The sequence below is a fragment of the Dromiciops gliroides genome, chromosome 2 (assembly GCF_019393635.1).
Source record: "Dromiciops gliroides isolate mDroGli1 chromosome 2, mDroGli1.pri, whole genome shotgun sequence".
In the NCBI taxonomy this organism is placed as follows: domain Eukaryota; kingdom Metazoa; phylum Chordata; class Mammalia; order Microbiotheria; family Microbiotheriidae; genus Dromiciops; species Dromiciops gliroides.
Window position 1 is genome coordinate 512,248,666 of NC_057862.1, and position 25,487 is coordinate 512,274,152.

Here is a 25,487-nt window from a genome sequence, read left to right on the forward strand (position 1 = left end):
GGAAAATGATAAAGGTTGAAGAAGATATGGGAATATTGGAACACTAAGGCACTGTTGGTGGAGCTTTGAACTGATTCAACCATTCTGGAGAAGAATTTGGAACCATGCCCAAAAGGCTATAAAAATGAACCACTACTATGTCTATATCCCAAAGTATCATAAAAAGGGAAAAGAACCCACATGTACAAAAATATTTATAGCTGCTCTTTTTGTGATGGCAAAGAATTAGAAATTGGGGGATGCCCATCAATTGGGGAATGGCTAAACAAGTTGTGGTATATAATGGAATATTATTGTTCTATAAGCAATGATAAGTAAATGGATTTCAGAAAAAAATGGAATTAAATGAATTGATGCTGAGTGAAATAAGGAGAACCAAAAGAAAATTGTACACAATATCAACTGTGATAGACTTAATTCTTCTCAGCAATACAATGATCCAAGACAATGTCAAAAGACTCAGGGTGGAAAATACTCTCCACATTCAGAAAAAAGAACTATGGAGCCTGAATACAGATTTAAGCATGCTATTTTCACTTCTGTTATTGCTTTTATTGTTATTGTTGTTTATTCTTTCTTGCATTTTTCCCTTTTGTTCTGATTTTTCTCTTATAATATGACTAATATGGAAAGATCTTTAACATGATTGTAATGTATAACCTATAACATATTGCTTGCTGGCTTTGGGAGAAGGGAGAGGATGGAGGGTGGGAGAAAGAATTGGAACTCAAAAAATATCTTTACGTATAATTGAAAAAATAATATAAAATAAAATAAAACTTGAATACATATGTTATTTATCTCAAGTCTTTAAAGTCAATCATCAATGTAAACAAAATTCACATGATCAGGAATCACAAAAGGCAACATATCTATTTTTGAAAGTTACAATTTTGCTAAATCGAATTTTGAGATCATCTGTGCCTTGTGTTGAATGGGGGGGTTCTATCTATTTATACTGGGCTTTGTGCATTGCAGTCCAGTTCTTTCACAAAAGAGCTAATTTAATTTAATTTAATGTTGTAAAACACTATATAGTTATCCAAAGGCAAGACTATTTACACTCATATTATTGCTCAAGTATTCTACTCTTTTGTTTCCTTATCATGTAAAGGTGACCCTGGAATCTTGAAGACTACGTCTACAGCTAAGTTCTTAAAATTTCCATTATTTTGGAAACCATGGAAGATGAGGAAAACACTTGTAATTTCAACTACCAGGAAGGCTGAGCCAGTTTGCTGCTTCTGAATGATAAAGAATATAATTAGGAGTAGGCATGCATTTTGTTTTATCCTTCCTAGTGCATCGTCACTTTACATAGCATCTCTCCTGTAACACTGTAGTATGAGTATAACAGTATTTTAAATATGAAGACAGTAAAGAGTGCTAATATGTTACAATTACAAGTGTTTTCCTCTGTAAGATTTTTTTTCAGGGGGCAGCTTGGTGGCTAAGTGGATAAAGCACAAACCCTGGATTCAGGAAGACCTGAGTTCAAATCCAACCTATGGCACTTGACACTTACTAGCTCTGTGATCCTGGGCAAGTCACTTAACCCTCATTGCCCCACAAAAACAAACAGACAAAACCAAACCAAATAAAAAAAGATGTTTTTTTCAGATTAAGGTATACCTTTGAAAAGAATAGAACAACAAATTATTCAGTACAACCCCAAAATAGGATATTCTGTCACATCTAAGATTCTAATCAATAATGTTATTAATTATTCACAACTTGTAAAATATCAGAGAATCAAATAATTAAAATCTATTATGTCCCTACTATGTGCTTATAATATTACTAATTGGATATAATTTTTATTTGTCAATTCCAAATGTATTTTGTAGTATCCTTCTAAATATCAGTATCACTGGTATGTCTGAAGCACAGAAGTGCTAGATGTTAGAGATTTTGTGGAAACTGTCATATGTACTATATTTTGCTATAAATATACAAAACTTAATAAGTCAGGGCAGCTAGGTGGTACAGTGGATAGAGCACCAGCCCTGGAGTCAGGAGTACCTGAGTTCAGATCTGGCCTCAGACACTTAACACTTAATAGCTGTGTGACCCTGGGCAAGTCACTTAACCCCAATCGCCTCACTAAAACAAAAAAAAAAAAAAAGAAAAAACCCTTAATAAGTCTGTTTAAAATCTCATACTACCTTGATTTGTTTAAAGACTTATTGTTAATTTCTTATGTTGGAAACTAAAATTAAATTTTACTAAGTATATTTCCAAAAGATGATTAGGGAAAAAATAGAAAAAAAACCCTATATGTTCTAAAATATTTATAATACCTCTCTTTGTGGTGGCAAAGAACTAGAAATTGCAGGGATGCCTATCAATTGTGGTATATGATTGTGATGGAATACTACTGTGCTATAAGAAATGTTGAGCTCCACGATTTTAGAAAAATAAGGATTGACTTGTATGAAATAATGAAGTGTTAAATGAGCAGAGCCAAGAGAAGATTGTATACAGTAACAGTGATGATATTTTAAGAACAAGTTTGAATGATTGAATCAGTTTTACTATTATACATACCCAAATTAACTACAAAGGACTTATGAAGGAAGACATCATCTGCATACAGGGAAAGAATAGATAAAGATAAGTATGATTTTACATATATGTGTCTAATGGTCATTTCTAAGGAGTGATGGGAAGGAAAAAAAAAGAAAAAAAGAAAGTTACATGATAGCTTTATAATATATTTAAAAGGAATAGCAAATTATACATAATAGACTTGCAGTTTCATGCACAATCATCTTTTTTATATTATACTATGACAAAGTTTGTTTTATTTCCTAAGTTCAGAACAAAAAATTAAAAAAAAAGTTGTAGTTGACTGTGTGAGAATATTATTAATATTACAGGGGGCCCCTGTTGTGTGAGCATGAGACAGTATGTGTGAAAATAGGCCGCCTGCTGTGTGAGCATGTGACCACTCTCAACCAATCAGCTTGAAGCAGCGTGTAAGGCAGTTGGTTTTGTCAGTTGGTCTCAGGAATTGGTGGTTGGAGACTCCTGGGGTTGGTATCTCTGATTTCTCCTCAAGGGTAGGTTGGGTTTTCCTGTTCTTTCAAAGATACTTGTTCTTTCTTTGTTAACCTCTAATATATTTTAATAAATGTTTAATACCTAAACTGTTAAACTGTTGTCCTAGTTAGCTTTCCCCACAAGGGGACAGATAGGGTAACCACACACATTTAGTTTTACCCATCACAACTGGAATTGATATATAGTAATAGTTGCCTTTTCTCAGACTCCCTTACTCATCTACAAAGAGAAAGAGTTGAATTAGATAGTTTCTTAAATATTTTTGTCTGTAAATCTGTATATACTTAGCTTAACTCCTATGAATAATGATTGATTTTTTCAGGTATGTCCCCTTCTATCTTTCTGTCATGTTGAATTGAGATATATAACATATTCATAAGGTAGTTGTGGCACAGAGGAATTCACACTGAATGTTGAATCCGGAGATCTATGTTCAAATTCTGATCCAATCACTTATTATCTAATAGCTTTTGGAAAATAACTTTTAAATCTGAGCCAACATTACTTCATCTATAAAATGGGAATAATACTTGTAGAGCCCATGTGGTTATTGAGAGGCTCAAATAAGCTAATGCTTCTAGAACACTTTGAAAACTTTAGAGTACTATATTAATGCCAGTCCTGATGTTGGGCATGAAGATTGTACTGATAAAAAATTATAAGTGACTAAAATGTGGAAGTAATTTTCCTGTACCAGTCTCTTAATTCCTTTCTGTTCCTTTCCATTCATTTCTCTTCCATTTTATTACCTTTCCTTCTCTTCCCTTTTCTTTGGTGGATGACCTAATAAGCAGTGAAAAAGCCACAACATTAGGGAGACTATAGTTATTTTTAAAACATAAAATGAACCTCGGATAATAAACATTTAACTACAGAATAGTAAAAAAGTTAATGTCTAAATCTTAAATCAAAAAGGAGGAGGTCTTTGTATTTCTAAGTAGTACATGTAAACATGGCACTGGGTTTCCCAGATATATTCAATATTTTGAAAACTGATGAGACTATATGGTGACATCATGTCTCATGTTAAAGTCAAAGGGATGAATGAGGCTGTTGATCAATACACAAATTATGTCAAAGTTTAGGAAAAAGTTTAAATTCTATGTTTTGTGTATTGTTACAGCTAATTATTTTGACAATAGACAGACTAAATCATGAGAATGTAATACATTCTTTAACAATGTGACATGGTACTAAATTAATTCAATATAAATATGGATGCTATAATTTTCAAGTCCTAGTTATGAAGTGGTTATTTAATGGAGTTACTCAATCATTACTGTGAATATTACCTCAAAAATTTTGACACATAAAGCCATAATTCACTTTCCATGTTTTATTAATACCTTGCTCAAATATTAGTTTACTACTAAATTTTACACAATGATATACATATGTGATTATGTCTTAATTAAATTGGAACAAAGAAAGATAACAAAACCAGCATTTACCAAGTTCTTTTGATAAATAAATATCATAAATGCCCCATGTTATAGTACACGATGGTGTACTATATGTGCTTAAATAGTGAATTAGTAAATCCAAAAGAAGGAAATATCAGCTTTCTTGAAAGAGCTGTCCTTTCTTGAAGGAAAGTATTTCTAGAATTTGAGTCAACCAAAGAGAAATAATCCAGTCATTTCATCAACATAAAGAGCAAGTTATGTTGGAAATCTATTGAAGATAAAATAATTTCCTATTCAAAAGAACATTAAAATTATATAGATACTTTGTATACTTTCATCCTTTACTCCCTTAATCTATCATGAATCATACCTTGCTGAGTCCCTCTATAAATTTCAATTGATCCCTATTGCCTTCATGATCAAACAGTAATCATCTGTATGCCTTTTAAAGCCCTTGACAACCAGGTCCCTTTCTATCCTTCCAGTTTGCTTGATTGTTTTTTCATACTAATTCTCTTCCATGTATTGTTTGATTCAGCAACATTAGCCATCTTGATGATCATTTCACACAACATTCCACCTTCCATGCCTGTTCCTTTTCACTGCCTTTCCTCATGCCTTAAATGCTCTCTTTCCTAGCTTCCATCAAGACTCAGCTTAAATCCTATCTTCAGCAAGAACCCTTTTCTACTCTCTCCTCCACTGCCATTGTCTCTCCTCTGAAATTACTTTTTCTTTACACACTCTATACAGGGTATCTCAAAAATCTTACTATAGTGGAAAAGCTGGGATGCTAATCCACTGTTGGTGGAGTTGTGAAAAGATCCAACCATTCTAGAGAGCAATTTGGAACTATGCCCAAAGGGCTATAGAACTGTTCATACCCTTTGATCCAGAAATACCACAGCTAGGTTTATATCCCAAAGACATCCCCAAAAAGAGAGAAAGACCTATTTGTACAAAAATATTTATAGCAGCTCTTTTTATAGCAACTAAGAATTGGAAATCAAAGGAATGCCTATCAATTGGGGAATAGCTAAACAAATTGTGGCATATGATGGTGATGGAATATTATAATGATACAAGAAATAACAAGTAAGATGATTTCAGAAACACCTAGAAAGACATGTATGAAATGATGTATTGTGAAGTGAGCAGAACCAAGAGAACATTGCACACAGAGACAGCAATACTGTTTGATGAAGAACTTTGAATGACTTAACTATTCTCAACAATACAATGACCCAAGAGAATCCTAAATGACTATTGATGAAACATACTATCCACCTGCAAAGAAAGAACTGATATTGACAGAACATACTGAAGCATGCTATTTTTCATTTTTTTTTCTTTTAATCAAGTTTTCTTGTACAAAATGACAAATACGGTAATGTTTTACATAATCATACATATATAACCCATATATAATCGTTTGCCACCTGGGGGGGGAGGGGAGGGAGGGAAAGAAAGATAAAAATTGGAACCTGAAATTATGAATAATAATGTTTATATTTTTAAACATTATTTATATTGTTTATAATTTTATGCCATTAAAACTACCAAATCTTAAAATTGCGTTAAGACCTTTAGGGATAGCCTATATATCTTATATGTATATACTTGTTTGCATGTTTTGAGCTCCATGAGGTCAGAGACTATGTTTTTACCTTTCTTTGTATTTCCTGTGCTTAGCACAGTGTCTGGCAAATAGTAGTAGGTGCTTGTTAACTGACTGACTGAGATAGTCTTATTCACAGAAGACCAGTTTGTATCTACAATCCTCTTCCTCCTCTCTTCCATCCTTTGTAGAATTCTACCTTAGAATGTTCCAGAATGCATATTTGCAGAGTAAATTGGTCCTATTACAAAAACACATACATCTTTTGCTTGGCTGTTGTGTTTGTATCTTAAAGACTAGTCAAATGAGTCTAGCAGTGAGCTTGACTTACTTTTTGACTGAAATCAAACTCATTCCAGGGAGTAATTTTGTATTTTGATAATGATAGTTTAATAAAGTTAAATATTGGGGGTAGCTAGGTGGCACAGTGAATAACACCAAGCCTGGATGCAGGAGCACCTGAGTTCAAATCCCACCTGAGACACTTGACACTTACTAGCTGTGTGACCCTAGGCAGGTCACTTAACCCTCAATGCTCCACAAAAAAATAAATAAATGAATGAATGAATGAATAAATAAATGAAAGAATAGATAGATAGATATAAATAAGTAAATAAATAATTAAGTTAAATATCATCTGAAGTAGAATTTGATCAGTACAATAGAAACCACTGTGCAAGATGAAATACCAGGACTTTTGAAAACAGAACACTTAAAATTTTCTATCTTTAAAATTCTTTGGGGGACAGCTAGATGGTGCAGTGGATAAAGCACTGGTCCTGGATTCAGGAGTACCTGAGTTCAAATCCGGCCTCAGACACTTGACACTTAGTAACTGTTTGACCCTGGGCAAGTCACTTAACCCCCATTGCCCACCAAAAAAAAAAGTCTTTGTTTTTACTATCTTAAAATTGATGTTTTATACTAATGCATTGTTGGTAGAGTTGTGAACTAAGCCAACCATTCTGGAGAGGAATTTGGAACTATGTCCAAAGAGTATGGGACTGTGCATACCCTTTGACTCAGTAATACCACTACTAGGCCTGTATCCCAAGGAAATCTTAAATAAGGCAAAAGGACCTACATGTACAAAAATATTTATAGCAGCTCTCTTTGTGGTGGCAAAGAATTGGACATCGAGGGAATGCCCATCAATTGGGGAATGGCTGAACAAGTTGTGGTATATGAATGTAATGGAATACTACTGTGCTATAAGAAATAACGAGCAGGCAGATTTCAGAAAACCTTGGAAAGACTTAAGTGAACTGATGCTGAGTGAAGTGAGCAGAACCAGAACACCATACACAGAAACATAAATATTGCGCTATAATCAACTATGATAGATTTAGCTCTTCTCAGCAATACAATGATCCAAGACAATTCTGAAGGACTCATAATAGAAAATTCTCTCCACATCCAGAAAAAAAAACTATGGAATCTGAATGTAGATTGAACCATACTATTTCTACTTTTTTTTGTTTATTTTTTCTTTTTTGAGTTTTTTGCCCTTTTATTCTGATTCTTCTTTCACAACACGACTAATGCAGAAATATGTTTAATGTGATTGCACATATATAACCTATATCAGATTGCTTTCTGTCTTGGGAGGGTGGAAGGATGGGAGGGAGGGAAAAAATTTGAAACTCAAAATCTTATAAAAAACAAATATTGAAAACTCTTTACATATAACTGGAAAATAATAAAATACTTTTATTTTTTAAAAAATTGATGTTTTGTGATTGTACATAATTTATGATATCGTAGAAAGGATGAAAAGCCACTTGAATGATGAATATTCCAATGTTGTTAAGTGTTTTAAAAAATGTTAATAGCAAATAGAGAGGCAGCATTGTAGACTGGAAAGAGGACCAGCTTTGAAACTGGTAACACTTCGGTCCAAGCCCTGACTCTGATATATATGAGCTGTCTTACCACAATCTAATTGTGTGATTATGTACAAGACACTTAACCTCTAGCCTACCATGCAACACTATAACATTGAATTAGAGACAAATTGTCAGTCTGATTCAGTAGAGAAAATTCTATCCCTGGACTTATCTATAATGATAAGATCATAAGACCTTATTCTTAAAAATAAATAAGCAAATATTAGCCATGTGAACAAAAATGCCCCACAAAATGCATGTTACCATAAAAATTAACATCATATTTAATAAAGCAGCTAGGTGGAAAATTGGATAAAGCAATGAGCCTAGAGTCAGGAAGACCCAAGTTGAAATCTGGCTTCATACACTAATTGTGTGACTCTGGACAAGTCATTTGAGCTCTGCCTACTTCAATTTCCTAATCTGTGAAACAGAGATAATAATAGCACCAACCTCCCAGTTTTGTTGGGAAGAACAAATGAGATAATATTTATAAAATGCTTTGCAAAGCCAAGGCAGCTAGATGGCACAGTGGATAGAGGAATGGGCTTAGAATCAGGAAAATTCATCTTTGTGATTTCAAATCTGACCTCAGACACTTACTAGCTGTGTAACCTTGGGAAAATCACTTAACCCTGTTTGCCTCAGTTTTCTCATCTGTAAAATGAACTGGAGAAGGAAATTACAAACCACTACAGTATCTCTGCCAAGAAAACCCCCAAAAATTAGGTCACGAAGAGTTGGACAAAGCTGAAATGTCTGAACAACAACAAATTACAAACCCAAATGGCTATATAAGTGTTGTTGTTTTTATCACTGTTTAAAGTTTGCAAAATACTTTACATAACTATCACATTTTAGTCCCACAAACAATCCCTGTGAAATAGGCTTGGTTTGGATATATGACTTTCTAGTGAATCTCTAATGTGAGAACCTCCTCCTCCATTCACATCAACAACTCTTCCATAATTTCCATAACTAAAGAGCCTGAGACATTGAGGTAGTAAGTGATTTGTCCAAGGGCACACAATAAAGCAGTGTATTAGAAGAATAACTTCCTCTTAGTTCTTTCTGACACCAAAGCTAGCTCTCTATCCACTATGCCATAGTGCCTCCCACTAACGATATTATTATTATTTTCATTTTACAGATGAGAAAACTGAAAGGGTTAAACAACTCATCTATGGTCTATAAATGCATTGGCAAGAGGATTTGAACCCAGGTCCTCCTACCTAAATCCAAATCCACCACTCTCTTTACTATATCATGCTGCATTTCAAGCTATCATTTACCAATAAATAGTAATATGAAGGGTTTAAAAACACAGTATGTAATGTGAATGAAAATGGGCCCTCTTTGTAAATCATATATTTTTCATTAGCAATTAGTTGAACATACCTTCTGTGCAAACATATCTGCTTTCCAGTTGTTGCTATTGTTGCTTGCTTTAGTATGTAACTTACTTTTTGTTAACTCAAGTGCCATATTTTCCATTTGCACAGTTTTTATTCCAGAAATTTTATATCAAGATAGTCACATCCATTGGTAACATTTTTGACCTTTATATAGACTTATAAATAAATGACAAGTATTTAAATAGCAGGTATACAGCATATATATCAGCTGAATGACAAGAATTCTTTTTGTGATTTATGGATCTTTTCATGACTTATTAATTAGATCCTTAACTTATAAATCACAAGTAGGGCTTATAAATTTTGATGTGACCTACAAATCAGTGCAATGGTGTCACTTTGCCAATTCATAAACTGCATAAATGGCAAACACTGATAAACTATCTAATTAAACCTGAAAATGTATACTTAAGGCAGCTATGACATTGTATAACAAAGTGGAACACCTTAAATAAATTATCATGTGCTTTACCTTCTTATACATGAAATTACACATTAATATTATGGTAAACTAATTGCTTGGAATGGAAATACTTAATACAAGCTGAGGACAGTAACTTGAATTCCTTAAAATTAGGTTAAGACTGCTAATTATCATAACATTCTGTCAACCAACAAATTCTCATCTCTACATTGATGCCAAACCAGGATAACCTTTTGTTGTTGTTTTTTCCAGATTCAATTGTAAAAGCACCATTAACAACCTTATCTGGAAAATAATCAGTATAAATAAAACAAGGAGACTCTTCTGGCAACAGAAGAAGTATAAAAAGGAAGGATGGGTGGTATACAAGGTAAAACAAAAAGTATCTCTAACATATAAATAAATATGTCACATGCATGGAAATTTGTCTTTGTGTTTTTATATTGAAATATAAAATTCACAAGAAAATAATAGTTGGGTACTGAATTAGGAACAACCTTTAAATAGGCTACTACTCAGTGCTAAACCAGCAAGGGTGCCTCAGAGGTTTATATTGGGTGTACAATTATTTAATATTATGTCCAGTGATATGGATGATAGTAAGATGAAGCTGTTTTATTAATTTGACAAATTAAAAATTGCTATGGTATAAAAGATTAAGCAGTCACAAAAATAATTTAAATTTAAAATTATTTATTTGATAGTAAAAAAAACATAAAATGTGGGGAAGCTAGGTGGCGCACAGCCCTGGAGTCGGGAGGACCTGAGTTCAAATGTGACCTCAGACACTTGACATTTATTAGCTGTGTGACCCTCGGAAAGTCACAACCCCAACTGCCTCACCAACTATATATATATATATATATATATATATATATATATATATATATATATATATATATATATATATATATATGTGTGTGTGTGTGTGTGTGTGTGTGTGTGTGTATATGTGTGTGTATGTGTATATGTGTGTGTATATGTACATATGTACATGTATATGTGTATATATACATATACATACATATATATATAAACAAACTTTAGTGAATGTTGGTAAACTTGGAGATGAACAACTCCTCAAACATAAAATGACTATTCAAAGCTCCTACAGGAAATAATCTTATCATAGTGCTCAGATTAAGCACTGGCCACAGTTATGTTCCAGTGGTGATCCCTCCCCAGTAATGAATTGTGTATGTGTGTCTGTGTTTGTTTGTATATGTATATGTACATATATGCATATATGTATATAATATATAAAGAGAGATATAGAGAAAATTATATGTAGAAATCAAGAAGCATGGATAAAATGATTGATGAATAAAAACAGGACTTGAGGAAAATGGTAAAATGCTTATTTCCTGGAATATGTGTTATACAATAAATAGTTACCAACTAGTTGCTCACCTGCAAGAAAAATTGATCAACGGGAAATGGCTTTGAATAACAGTAAGAGAAATATTAAAGGAGTTTTAATCAATGATTTTTAATGAGAAACATTGTAGAAAATTGACTTTAGAGTGAGCGATCAGGGTTCAGATCTTACATTTGACACATACTATCTTTGTGACAATGGACAAAACAACAATAATGACAGCAAAAACATAATTTGAATGGCAAAGATAAGATCCCAAAAGAATGGTTAAACAATGAAGTGGTTTTATTTGACTGCTTTAACTGTTTTCAACTATCAACCATTATTTTAAATTATTTCATTAGTGTATACCCAGGCCTTTTAAGTGACTTTGGCTTAATAGTCAAGAGTCAAACTGTTTTTGTATTCTTTTTGTTTTCCACATAATTACACCAAAGAAGAGGCTAAACAGTAATGGATACTCTACTACTGTAAGAGTCTAACTTCAATTCTGTTTGGGAAATGTATGGTGGAATTCATGCAATCTCTTCTAGTGAAAAACTACATAATTTTTCATGTTGAAAATTTACTCTTTACCTAAAATGTGGTAAAAAGATATTAATTTAGCAGCTACACCGTAGTTTTAAATATTATACTTATATTTTTCCCATATATGTCTCTTTTCAGTTCTCTGATTTGGCTTGAAAATGAATTAAAATCCTATCTCTTGGAAATAGAAGCATAATAATATCATTTTTTCCCATGTAAATTCTAAAAGCTTCAAATGTTGCTGCTAATCTTCACTTAGCTGATCATTCCTGCTTGTGATAATTCAAAATCAGAAATTAAGTGTGGATGACAATAAAAAACAGATGTGATTATTAACTGACTTTTTTAATATTACATCTACTCAATGAGTCAATGTGCATTTTACCAAAAGGGATCTATAACCTAATTGAAATCTCTCCTTTTTCTTGCTGATTTGGTCAAAATATTATTCATTTTCATTTAAAGTATTTGTCATATATACCAGCTATTGTTAGTGAAATGACCTGTCCCATTGACATATTTTATCAAGAACTTGATAAAAGCAATTTCGTGTTGTAAGACATTTCACTTCTACAAAGGAAAGAATTTCAAGAAATGGTAACCAAAAAAAAAAAAAAGGAAAATTTAAATAGCCCTATAATGATGAAAGTTTGTCAAAATACCCCTAAATATATACTTTAACTTAGCTGAGTAAATTCAAATTTTCTTATACAAAATGACTAGGGGCAGCTAGGTGGCGCAGTGGATAGAGCACCGGCCCTGGATTCAGGACTACCTGAGTTCAAATCCGGCCTCAGACACTTAACACTTACCAGCTGTGTGACCCTGGGCAAGTCACTTAACCCCAATTGCCTCACTTAAAAAAAAAAATGACTAATATGGTAATGTTTTACATAATTGAACATGACTAACCTATATCTGATTGCTTATCACTTCAGGGAGGGGCAGAGGGGGATTAAAGAAGGGACAAAATTTGGAACTAAAAACTTTAAATAAAAAAAGTTTACTTTTTTAAAAACAAAGCTGAGTCGGGGCGGCTAGGTGGCGCAGTGGATAAAGCACCAGCCCTGGATTCAGGAGTTCCTGAGTTCAAATCTGGCCTCAGACACTTAACACTTACTAGCTGTGTGACCCTGGGCAAGTCACTTAACCCCATTGACCCGTAAAAAAAAAAAAAAAAGCTGGGTAAAAACAGTTGTTGAATATACACACATGTATGGATATATATCCACATATGTGATTATACATAAATAAGTATGTATATGTATGTACATATACACTCATGTATATGTACTTAGTTTTCTTTAAAATTAAACTCATCAAATCTATTTTATGCACATAAGCCCTTTATTTCTCATCATCATTTCTGATCAAAATATATTCAACTTTATTAGAAACTACTTTTGAAAAGCTTTTACCTAATGGCTAAAAGTACTTATAGATTTTAATGACTGTGTGATCTGATTAATGTGGACACTCCCTCCAACAATGCAAATCACAATATATCCTTACCCTTTCATTCTGTGTAATTCTTGTTCATGTACTCAACATAAATCTTCCACAAGGGATTCACCCAACATTCTGGAAGCCTCCCTTTACCTCATCTGACCTTGTGCAGATACCAAAAGAACATAGGAACTATCTATAAATTATTTCTCCCTCTCACCACAGCTAAAGACATCTTTACTTTATGGTAAGTAAATTACAGCCATTTTTAGTGAAGCTTCCATTTTTGCTCTGTTAATTTAAGATAATACTGAATAGAGGTTTTTGTTTGTTATTATTGTGTGTGCATGTGTGTGTCCTAATAATTTTTTTAATGGTTTGTAAGCAATTTATCAGTTTGACTTAGAGAACAGAGTACGAGAATTGGCGTCATGAGACTTGAGTTTGAAAATCTGGTCTCTGACATTTTAGTATCTTGATTATTGACTTTGGATAAGTCACTTATTACACTGAACCTGTCTCTCCAAACTTACTAATAATCTCTTAGTTGCCAAACCCAATGGCTCTTTCTTAATCTTCATTCTCTTTGACCTCTCTGAAATCTTTCACACTGTAGATCATTCTCTCCTACTTGATATTCTCTTCTCTCTTATTTTTTGGGGTGCCACTCCCTCCTGGTTTTTTTTCTACCTATCAACTCCTTCTCTGGATCCTTTTCCAAATCATGACTAATCATACCTGCCCTTCTGGATTCTGTCCTGGGACCTCTTCTCACTCTCTGCTATTTCATTTAGATGGGATCTTATCAGCTCCCATGGATTTAATAACTATTTATATCTAACCTGAAGATTCTCAATCTACCTTTTCTGCCCTGGTCTCTTTGTTGATCTCCAATCTCATATTTCCAACTACCTTTCAGACATCTCAAACTGGCTGTGCAATAGACACCTTAAACTCATTATGTCCAAAAAAGAACTCATAATCTTTTCCCCTAAAGCCTTCCTACTTCCATCTTTCCTATTACTGTTGAGTGCAACACCATCTTCCCAGCCCCCTACATTCCCAACCTAGGAGTCATTCTCTTACCTACCATATCAAAGCTATTGCCAAGGCCTATCAATTTTACCTTTGCAACATCTATATAATAAGCCCCCTTCTCTGTTTTGACACTGCCAAGTCTAGGCCCTCATCACTATATCCCTTAATTATTGCAAGAGTCTGCTAGTGAGTCTGGCTGCCTCAAGCCCTTCCTTACTCCATTAGAAAATGTATTGGAGTAAGGAAAGACTTGAGGCAAGCAGACTCAACCACTACAGTGATTTTCCTAAAACAGAGGTCTGATCACCTCCCATCAACCACTCCCCCCTACCTTCCCAACTTGATAAATTCCAATGGCTTCTTATTGCTTCCAGGAGCAAATACAAAATGCTCTGTTTGGCATTAAAGCCCTTCATAACCTATCCCTGTCCTATCTTTCCAATCTTTTTACACCTAACTCCTCAGCACATGCTCCTTGATAGAATAGCGCTGGCCCCTGAGATATCTCACAAACAAGAGTACTCTTGGCTCCAGATATTTTCTCTGGTTGTCCCCCATCTTTGGAATACTCTCCTCTCTCCATTCCAACTATTTTAAGTCCCAACTAAAACTCTACCTTCTATAAGATACCTTCATCAAACCCTCCTTAATTCCAGTATCTTCCCTCTGTTAATTATTTCCTATTTATCCTACATATAGCTTGTCTTGTATATACTTGTTTGCATGTTGTCTTCCCCATAAAATTATAAGTTCCTTGAGGGCAAGGAATGTCCTTTGCCAGTTTTTGTATCCCTGTGATTAGCACAATGCCTAGCATAAAGTAGGTGCTTAAGAAATACTTATTGAAATGAATTGAACTGAACACATCAGAAGTTCAGTTTCCTTGTTCTACTTTCATTCTAGTGTTATACTGAGGAGAGAATTTTTTGAAACTTCAAGTTCCATGGATACAAGTTAATACTATTGTCATTCCACAATTTAACAATTTTAGATATTAAGAAAATTGAATTCTTATAGCAGGATGATTAAAGTTAGGGAAGGGAGATCTGAAATCTGTTCCGTGTCTAAGATCTGTAATATTCTGTGAGTTTATGCATTAACAAATATGAACTTTGACTTTTAATTATAACCACTTTGAACTATTATATATGACCATATGCATTTTACATAGAGAGATTTTCAATGAATTATGTTTTTCTTCCCTTTTTTCTAAAAAAATCAGTATGTTGAACAGTATAGTTCAAAAATTTAGAGGCAATTTTAAACTTAATAGGGAACTTACCTACTGCATTCCTCACTAACTTCATTTTCAAGGTTATTCTATCAATATACAAGCATTTATTATGCACTTATCATCTACTAGGCACTGTGCTACCAAACTTAATTTTTTGAGTCACATATAAATTACACTAAGTTTGGGATTTTCACCGTCAGCCAACTTAAAAATATTTTAGAATAAGCTGAGTAATTTGTTTTTAGTGAGGGGAAAATCACACTCATATTCCTCACTGTCTGCCAATATTAATATAGTGGCACCCTGGTAGGCCTGGGGCCAGTTAGGGATGCTCTAGCCCTGAGGGGGAAACTCTGGCCATGGAGAAATACAGTTGATCAGCTTGCTGGGATCAGTTAGAGATTACTCTTTCCTTGGAAAAGCAAAGTAGTAAATTAGCCAGATAGTGGTTAGTCAAACAGATAACAAAGCAGCCACCCAGAAAGCTGGGTGCCTTGAATTTACAACATAAGCTTAGTTGGCAGGCAATCATATTTGCTATGTGATTAGGACCAGGTAGTGACAATAATCTCAAGTTAGAAATGTGAAATTTTTATTATTCATGTATCCAAATAACTAGCATCATCATTTTCCAAACTGCTATAACTTTCCAGGCTTAAATCTCTCCCCCCCACCTCCTACCTCCCCACTTCTCTCTCCTATAAAATTGTCATCTTCTCCTTTTTTGGGGGAGTTGAAGTTTAGATTTCTTCTCCCAGCCATACCTCTATGTGCTGACTGATTGAGGAATATGACATAAATCTGTTCCTCCCCGGGAGTTGAAGTTTAGACTTCTTCTCCCAGCCATACCTCTGTGTGCCAAATAATAAAAACCTTTACTTAAATTCTCATTGGAAAGTGTGTGCGAATAATTCCTTGATAGACGAATATTTTTAGAACCAATTTAGCAGTAGCAATTAATAAAAATTTTCCTTATAGCTTTCAGATGTATTTTCATAAAATAGATACACAGATATAGAAACAAAAAAATTTGTAAATGTGCAATCAATAAAGATTACTAGAATATGATTTTAATATATTTTAATGTGATTTTAGACAAAGAATGGCATAAGTGTTTGGTGTATTTGACTTGAAATCAGGAAGACCTACTTTCAGCTCCCACTTCAAGATCTTAATATGTGTTTTACCTCAGGAAAAATATGTAAGTTTACTGACTCAGATTCCTGATTTGTAAAATGAGGAAAATAAAAATATATAATTCATGAGATTACTGTGAGGATCAGATGAAAAATTTTTCATAAAGTGTTTTGCACAACATCAAGAACAAGATAAATATCACATCGCCATGATCATTATCAGTATAAAAAATCCTACTCTAGCTTTAACACAAATTACTAATACCTGGAATTAAAAGAAGTATCCTATGACCCTCTTCTGTGCTCTGGCTTCCCTTTCTTAAGAAACCAAAGCAGCAGAACAAAAACGAGAAAAGTCAGGAGCCCCAAAATAAGGAGTTGTGGTCACAGAGAGAAACAGAAGCACTGAAAAGGATTTGTGGAGGAAATGGCTTGAGGGAGCAAAAAAGGAAACAGTACTTGATGATGATAATGATTATGTGAATGTATCCATATGTGTGTATGTGCATGTTTTGCAAGTTTATATGACATAAGCACAGCAACATATTCTTCCTATTCCTACAACTTAACAGATTTTTTAAACAGATTTTTCTGCCATTAACTAAAAGAATAAACATTTGGAACATGAGATGAGGAAGCATTCATGTTAATTACTTCTTACCTTGATAAGCAAGTTTAAATCCTTGCCTGTTTTGAGAATGATCACTATAAAAATGAATGAGAGTTTCATGTGTTGTGCTTAGCAGGGCTGATGGGATATCAGTTCCACTAAACTGTCCAATCATAGGACTGGTCTGAAAAGGTCCATTTTGAATTTCAAGATAGTCATGATTAGCTTCAGTAGAAAAATTCAGAAATTGAATATGTGCACCTATAAAAAGAAAATATAAAATCAGTATATATAACATAAAACACAAAGGTTTAGCACCTCTAAAATATGAACTACAAAACTGACAATAATCTACAGATTTCATACTAATTCACATTATCATGTACAAGTAAATAAATACATATACATACATATGTTTATATATACATACACACATATGTGTGTGTATATCACATATGTAGATAGAAATAACTGAAAATAGGTCAACACATTGTCCAAAAACAGGAAATCCTTAATGACTATTCAAATGCTTACTGAAATGTCAATTCATTTTAAAGGAGGTCTATTAATAATGCAAATGTTTGAGTTACTTTAATTTGCATTAAGAATTACAAGTGGGGCAGCTAGGTGGCACAGTGGATAAAGTACCAGCCCTGGATTCAGGAGGACCTGAGTTCAAATCTGGCCTCAGACACTTGATATTTACTAGCCATGTGATCCTGGGCAAGTCACAACCCCAATTGCCTCACAAATATAACTAAACAAATAAATAATTGCATGAATGAATGAATAAATAAATAAATACATAAATAAACAAATAAATGAATGAATAAATAAATAAATGAATGAATGAATAAATAAATAAATAAATACATAAATAAACAAATAAATGAATGAATGAATAAATAAATAAATGAATGAATGAATGAATGAATAAATAAATAAATAAACAAATGAATAAATGAATAAATAAATAAATAAATAAATGAATAAATGAATGAAATAAAACAATGGACTCTACCAGGCTTTCAGAACTCTACAAGCTTAGAGGCAAAATCATTTTAAAATCTTTCCTTGATCATAACATTCAGCCAAATCCATCAAGACAATTCAACTATACATAAAAGAAATTCCATTAAGTGATCAGTGCTTCTGAGTATCTGTAGTACTATATGGTAACCTGGAATTCTGTTACTATAATTTACAATTTTACATGAAGTTTCCAAATTCTTTAAATTTTTGTAACATAAAACTCAGATTAGTTCTATTGACAAAGGAATGTGTTAAAAATCATTTTTTTCTCTCAAGAAAAATTCTTATTGAAGAATAGACTTAATTTTATTTGATTTAGCTATGTTATACATCTATCAAATAGTAGAAGTTGAGTGGAACAGATAATATGCTTGTAGTTTTCATTATGATTCATAAACCTCTTGACTAAATCCATAGAAATATTCATTTAGAGCCACCTGAGTGAAAAAACACATTTTACAAAAACAAAAACAAAAAATAGTTCATAGAAAAGGGAGGCAAGAAATTCTACTAGAAAAATTTGATTTGAAGAAATAAAAGTGTTCAATGACAACAAAACTGAGAAAGAAAACACATAGATACAGTAGTACAAATGACAGATGTATGTGAAATAGCAGTGGAGCATGTCTGAAATTTAACATAGACAGCAAAGTGTAACTTACCTGGGGATAGTGTCAAACAACAACAACTACTCCTGCTACACAACAACAATAATAACAAACTGCCTTAGGATTTAAAGACTTACTGCAACTTATAATCAGTGTGACTCTGGGGAAGTTACTTTTGCTATCTGAACCTCAATTTTTATATCAATATAGTATCAGACTAAATGATTTCCAGATCAGAATATTATGATTCCTAACAGCTGACATTACCACAGCACTTAAAGGTTTATAAAGGACAACCACCTTAGGGTGTATAAGCATTAGTAGATACAATTTACAAATGAGAAAACTAAGGCTTAGAAAGTTAAGTCATTTACTCATAGTCACAGTCATTAACTGTCAGAACCATAATTTGAACTCTGGTTTCCAGATTAAAAGTTCAGAGTCTTTTCTACTATGCAACATCACTTTTTTAAAAATTGCCATAAGAATAATGAATGGGGACCATATTTCCTTTATAAACATCTTTTTTTTTCACTTTAAAACTTATTTATATTAAACCAATTATAATTAAACATTAGGACAAGATAAACGGAAGAAGAAATGTCTCTCTTTACTGTCCAATGACCCAGGATGAAGTCAAGGAAAAATCTCTGCTCAATTTTAGTGCTTATTATCATAGTGAAGAACAAAGACTCCTAAAATCAACCATTACTTTGAATTTGTTTCATGTTTCATACAATTAATTAATTTTTCAATGGACAAATGAATAATTAGTCAAATAGTAATGAACACACTATCAAAATTCTAGAGTTTTCAGTTGGTCATAAAATACAAATGCTGTACAACATTCACATATGTGTATAGTATTTGTGCAATTTTCATATGTGTATATATCATATGTATGTATATATTTATATGCATGTATGTACTTTTGAAACAATTCTTTACATTTTATTTCAATTCTATTCTATTCAATTTAGTTTGATGTTCTATAGATTACCTTTTAGAATATTTATAGGACATAATGTCTTCTTAAATCAAATCATGCCCTTTGCCCAACAGCTATAAATAACATTTTTTCTCAATTTCAACAAACGTTTGTACTCAGAAGAGAAAAAAAAAAACATGATGAAAGTATTAGAGACAGTAATATGGGTTCTCTTGGATTCCACACTTCTTAACTACAAGGTAATATGAGCAACAGCACTGTGCATAACAAAAAAAGTAGATGATCACTTAGAACAGTACATTCTCATATCAAATTCCTCCAGTACCCCTCTCACCCACCCTTCTATTGCCAAATTGAAAACACAGTTTCTTTCTTTCTCCTTCCTTTCTCCTTCCTTTCTCCTTTCTTCCCTCTTCCTTCCTTCCTTCCTTTCTTTCTTCCTGGTAGCATAATCCACCACATATCACTAAGAATTTTGTCAGTAACAAATAACGAGCTTGAAAGAATCAAATTCAGTTTGGAGTAACCACAACTACAAGAACTTCCAAAACCTGTAGTCAGATGAACAATTGAAGTACATCTAAGTGATTCTTCTCTTTCCCATGGAATAACCCACAACCATAATTGATGTTATATTGTGTTACAGTGAAAGCAACCACTGTGCCAGTCCAGGACAATAAAGATATATTTGTTGTTGGTATGGGAGAAGAATTTCAAGAGAAAGAAGGTAAGAAGCATTTATTAAGTGCTTACTATGTGCCAGGAACTGTGTTAAATGCTTTATAATATTATCACTTATGATCCCCAAATAATCCTAAAAGGTAAGTTATATTATTATCCCTTTTTACAATTAAGGAAATAGACAAAGAGAGGTTAACTGATTTGTCTAGAATTATATGGCTAGTATCTGAGGCCAATGCCATATTGAATATAGGTTTTCCTGAACCCAGACCCAGTATTCCATCTACTATAGCACCTAGGGAGAATGCAGAGAAGTAATGGTGTTATGAGAAGCAGAAAACTTTAAAAACAATCTTTTTCGGGGCAGCTAGGTGGCGCAGTGGATAGAGCACCGGCCCTGGAGTCAGGAGTACCTGAGTTCAAATCCGGCCTCAGACGCTTAACACTTACTAGCTGTGTGACCCTGGGCAAGTCACTTAACCCCAATTGCCTCACTAAAAAACCAAAAAAAAAAAAAAAACCCAAAACTAAAAACAATCTTTTTCAGTCTTAAAAGGCCATGCTAACAAGCATTGGAATGGTCTGGTATGAAGAGTACTGGCTTTTGATTTATAAAAGCCTGTATATAAATCCTAGTTCTACTACTAACTAGTTCTATAACCTTAGGACAATTTAGGAACAAACTCTCTAAGAATTACACTTTTCCAAAGAAAAATAGGGCTGTTTCAAAATGATAGACTCCCCCTCCTTGGAGATCTTTAGAGAACAATTTTCTTTATCCACAGTGCCTGTATGACTATTTCTTACATATATTATAATGGAAATTCCTTTTGTATATCAATTGGACTGGATAACCAATAAGGTCCCTCCAATTATTATTTTCTGTGATTCTGTAACATTACCTCCTTAGTCCTCAGTTTCCTTATCTGTAAAATGAGGATGTTGACCTAGATTATCTCTATGATCTCTTCCAGTCCTAACACTTTATTACTTTCTGAATCTCTTTTTTAAAAATCTCCTTTAACCATTGACTTATTTCTCCTTTTCCACAAAATGGAAATGTGACAGGGCAAAATTTATAAACTTGGTACTAGTTTGCAGCAGCAAGTAGAATGTAAAACTGTATAATTAGCATATTCAGACCATTTTCGTTCACCTTTTGAATAAAAACAAAATTCTGCAAAAATGTCCTAAAATGCAAAGGTAAGCTAGGATTCATTCTGAGTATGTGCAGATGCAGTCTTAACAAGATATAACACATACTTAGATTCAGAACTCCAAATCCAAGGAGGAAAGTAGTGAAAAAAAGGAGATGAAAAGCAAAGTATTGAGAGGCTGAAAATATTCAGGTCAAGTCTTGGCAATATAAGATATAATCAAAGTATCTATTACAAATCCCCTACCCTGTAAATGGAAAACCAATCATAAATACTAAATATTATGATGAAAAGGAGTACCAATTGACTTCATTCATAACAAATTTTGGAGGCAGTGTAGTGCAATGAAAAGAGTGCTACATTTAAGTCTGAAGATCCCAGGTTCATATTCTGTCTCTGCTATTTATTCCCTATGTTGACCTTGGATAAGTAACTTTCACCTTCTCTGCCCAATTTTTTTGTTGTTGTTCATATACAGAATGAGGCTATTGGAAAAGATGTTTTCCAAGGTCCCTCCTAGCTCTAAGTCTATGATTATCTAATATATACAAAGGAATGGACAAGAGAATAGTCTTAACCCAACCAACTCAAATTAAATCCTCTCTCTAATTCTTTATATTTGCAGCTAGGTGGCACAGATGAGAGAGTGCCTGCCCTAGAGTCAGAAGGACCTAAGCTCATATCCAGCTTCAGACACTTAGTAGTTGTGTAACCCTGGGCAAGTTACTTAACTATGTTTGCCTCAGTTTCTTCATAGTAAAATGAGCTTGAGAAGAAAATAGCAAACCACTCCAGTATACTTGCCAAGAAAACTATAAATGGGGTCACAAAGAGTCAGACATGTCTAATCAACTAAATAACAACCACCAATTTTCCAGGCTGATGATGAAGTTTTAGAATGAAGTCCAAATTAAATCAGTTTAATTCAACCAGTTTTTCTTAAGTTCTAGCATTGTGTGTGGCATCATGCTGTTATATGGGAAACAAAGGTACTTTTAAAAAGATATTTTCTTGTCAGGTACTCAATCACCAAGCATTTATTAAGTGCTTATTATATACAAAAAAGGTGTTTACAATCCAAGATGGGGAATTTTTGTACATATATAAAAGATTATAATGCAGAATACAAGGGGTTTTAATTTTTTTTCTTGTTATCCCCACACTTACTACAATGCCAGGAACTTTGTAAATAATAAGTACTTGTTGTTTGAAAAGAGGAGAATGACATCGCTTTCAGCCAGGAAGAATGAAGAATGCCATTAAGATAGTGAAACTTTAAGTCAACTAGTCTTCCTGTTTTTCAGTAAGAAGTATTCTTTTTGAAGCCTTTTATACCAATTTTCATGTGCAAGTCATTGTTGGGATTGAGCTACAACCTAGCAGATACTTTTTTCTTTTTTTCTTTCTTTTTAAAAAAACTTTAACTAGGTGTCTTTCTTTTTTTTTTTAATGTATGAGGTATTTTATTTTTTCCGTTACATGTAAAGATAGTTCTTAACTTTTGTTTATATAGGTGTCTTTCTAATGATATTTGGGTTACCTCCATGCCTGATTTGCCAAACTTCTTTCTCCACCATAAACCAATAGCCTTCTCAAGTTGAAAGATCATTCTACCCCATTAGTCTTTTTACCTTGGTCCACCTCAGTATCTTTTCTCACCTTTAAATTCCAAGGCTAAAATGTCAGAACGAGAAAGTAGGAAAGAAGAGGAGATGTAGAAAAATGAGGACATTAATTCATTGTTGGTGGAATTATGAACTATTCCAACCATTTTGGAGGTCAGTCTGGAATTTTGCCCAAAGAGTTATTAAACTATTTGTCCCTACTTGGTCTATTTACAAATATTATTAGTAAAAAAGGAAAATTACCTATATGTTATAAAATATTTATAGCAGCTCTTTGTGGTGCCAAAGAACAGGAAATTGCAGAGATGTCCATCAACTGGGGAATGGCTGAACAATTTGCAGTATAAGATTGTGATGGAACACTACTGTGCTATAAGAAATGGTGAGCTCCATGAATTTAGAAAAACATGGAAAGACTTGTATGAAATAATGAAGAGTGAAACGAGCAGAACTAAGAAAACACTGTATACAGTAACAGCAATATTGTTTTAAGAACAAGTTTGAGTGAATAAGTTATGTTGTCTATTATAAATATACAAATTAGCTATAAAGGATGTAGGAAGAAAGACACTACCTGCATCCAGAGAAAGTACTGATAAACAGAAGTATGTATAGAACAATTTTACATATATATATACATATACACACACAAACGCACATACACACACTTATTTATGTTTAATGGTAGCCATCTCTAGGGCATAGGAGGGGGAGAAAAAGGTAGAAAAAAATAAATTTACATGATAATTTTGTTGTATATTTGAAAACAATAGCAAGTTGTACACAGTACATTTGTCGTTTCATGTGCAATCATCTCTTTATTGCACTATGTTATGAAAAAGTTTGTTGTATTCCATAGATTAAAACTAATTTTTTTAGTTCCAAGAAGAGTATTTTATATTTGCTACTGGGGTAGTGGGGAGCCATTGGAATTTATTAGGTTGGGTGGTATTGGAGGGAAGGGGAGATGACATTATCAGAAGTGCTTTACAAAGATCACTTTAGCAGCTGAGTGAAGGATAAAGTGGACTATGAAGAGATTTGAGGTATAATTAAAAGGTTATTATTATAGTCTAGGTAAGAGGTGGTAAGCATATACACCAGAGTGTTAGCTATGTGAGTAGAGGAATAGTTGACATGAGATACTGTAAATGAAGAAATGATAAGACTTGCCAATAGATTAAAAAGATGTAAGAGAGAGTAAGGAATCCAGAATAACACCTAGATTGTGAGTCTGGGTGACTGAGAAAATAATAATGTCCCCCACAGTAATAAAAGAATTGGGAAGATTCGATGGTTAAAGGGAAAGAAAATTAATTGTTTTGTGCATAATGAGTTTTTGAGATGCAAATGGTTCATCCAGTTCCAAATAGAAAAAAGATGAGTGATGATGCTATATTGCAATAAAGAAAACACACATTAAGTGCCAATGGTGTGCCAGGTACTGTGCTAAGCACTTTATAAATATTATTTCTTTTGGTTCTCAGGACAGCCCTCCGAGGTAGATGATGCTATGATACCCATTTTACAAGTCATGAAACAAAAGCAGTTTAAATGACTTGCCCTGGGTCATACAGCCATTAAGTATATGGAGCTAGATTTGAATTCAAGTCTTTTTCACTCAAGGCCTAGTACTCCAACCACTCTACCACCTAGCTGCCTCAAGATTTAAGCTGAGGAGAGAAATTAGGGGTAGTTCTATAGATATTGGAAATATTGGTATAGAAATCATAAGTGAATCTATAAGGTTGATGAGATTGACAAGTGATATTGTATATTGGAATTAAATATCATTCAATAATCTGGATAAAAGACGAGTCATTATTGTTTTTTATTTAAATTAAATGTATCCTTTCATATTCTTAGAACATGATGTTATAGAAAAAATATTGGAGTCAACTTCTCTTAGGATATGTGCTATGCCACTAACTGTATGACCTAGGGAAAAGTCATTTCCCTAATCTAGACCTTGTTTTTTTCCCCACTAAAATAGTGAGATTGGAATAAGTAATCTCTAAGGCCCTCTTCATTTTTAATTCCTTTGAGTTATAAATAATTTTCTTTATCATAAAAAGTTCCAAAATTAAATTGGGTAAGATTACTATAGTCCTTATATCCAAGTTTTTCAGTGTTCTGAAACTGAGTGCCTTTCCCTTTTTACTCATCCTTTCCTGTAATTTTCAGGTTTTTGCCACATAGCATCATAAAGCACTTTCTCCCCATTTCACAAAACTCAGGATTGTTATGAGGATC

General features: G+C 33.2%; 1 protein-coding gene across 1 annotated transcript in view; it reads right to left on the reverse strand.

The window, feature by feature from the left end:
• The window catches only part of CSMD1 (CUB and Sushi multiple domains 1), a 2,580,735-nt gene that overhangs the window by 297,589 nt on the left and 2,257,659 nt on the right, over positions 1–25,487 (reverse strand). The window contains 1 exon segment of the mRNA XM_043985743.1: positions 17,234–17,443. Coding sequence (XP_043841678.1) covers positions 17,234–17,443 — 210 coding nt within the window.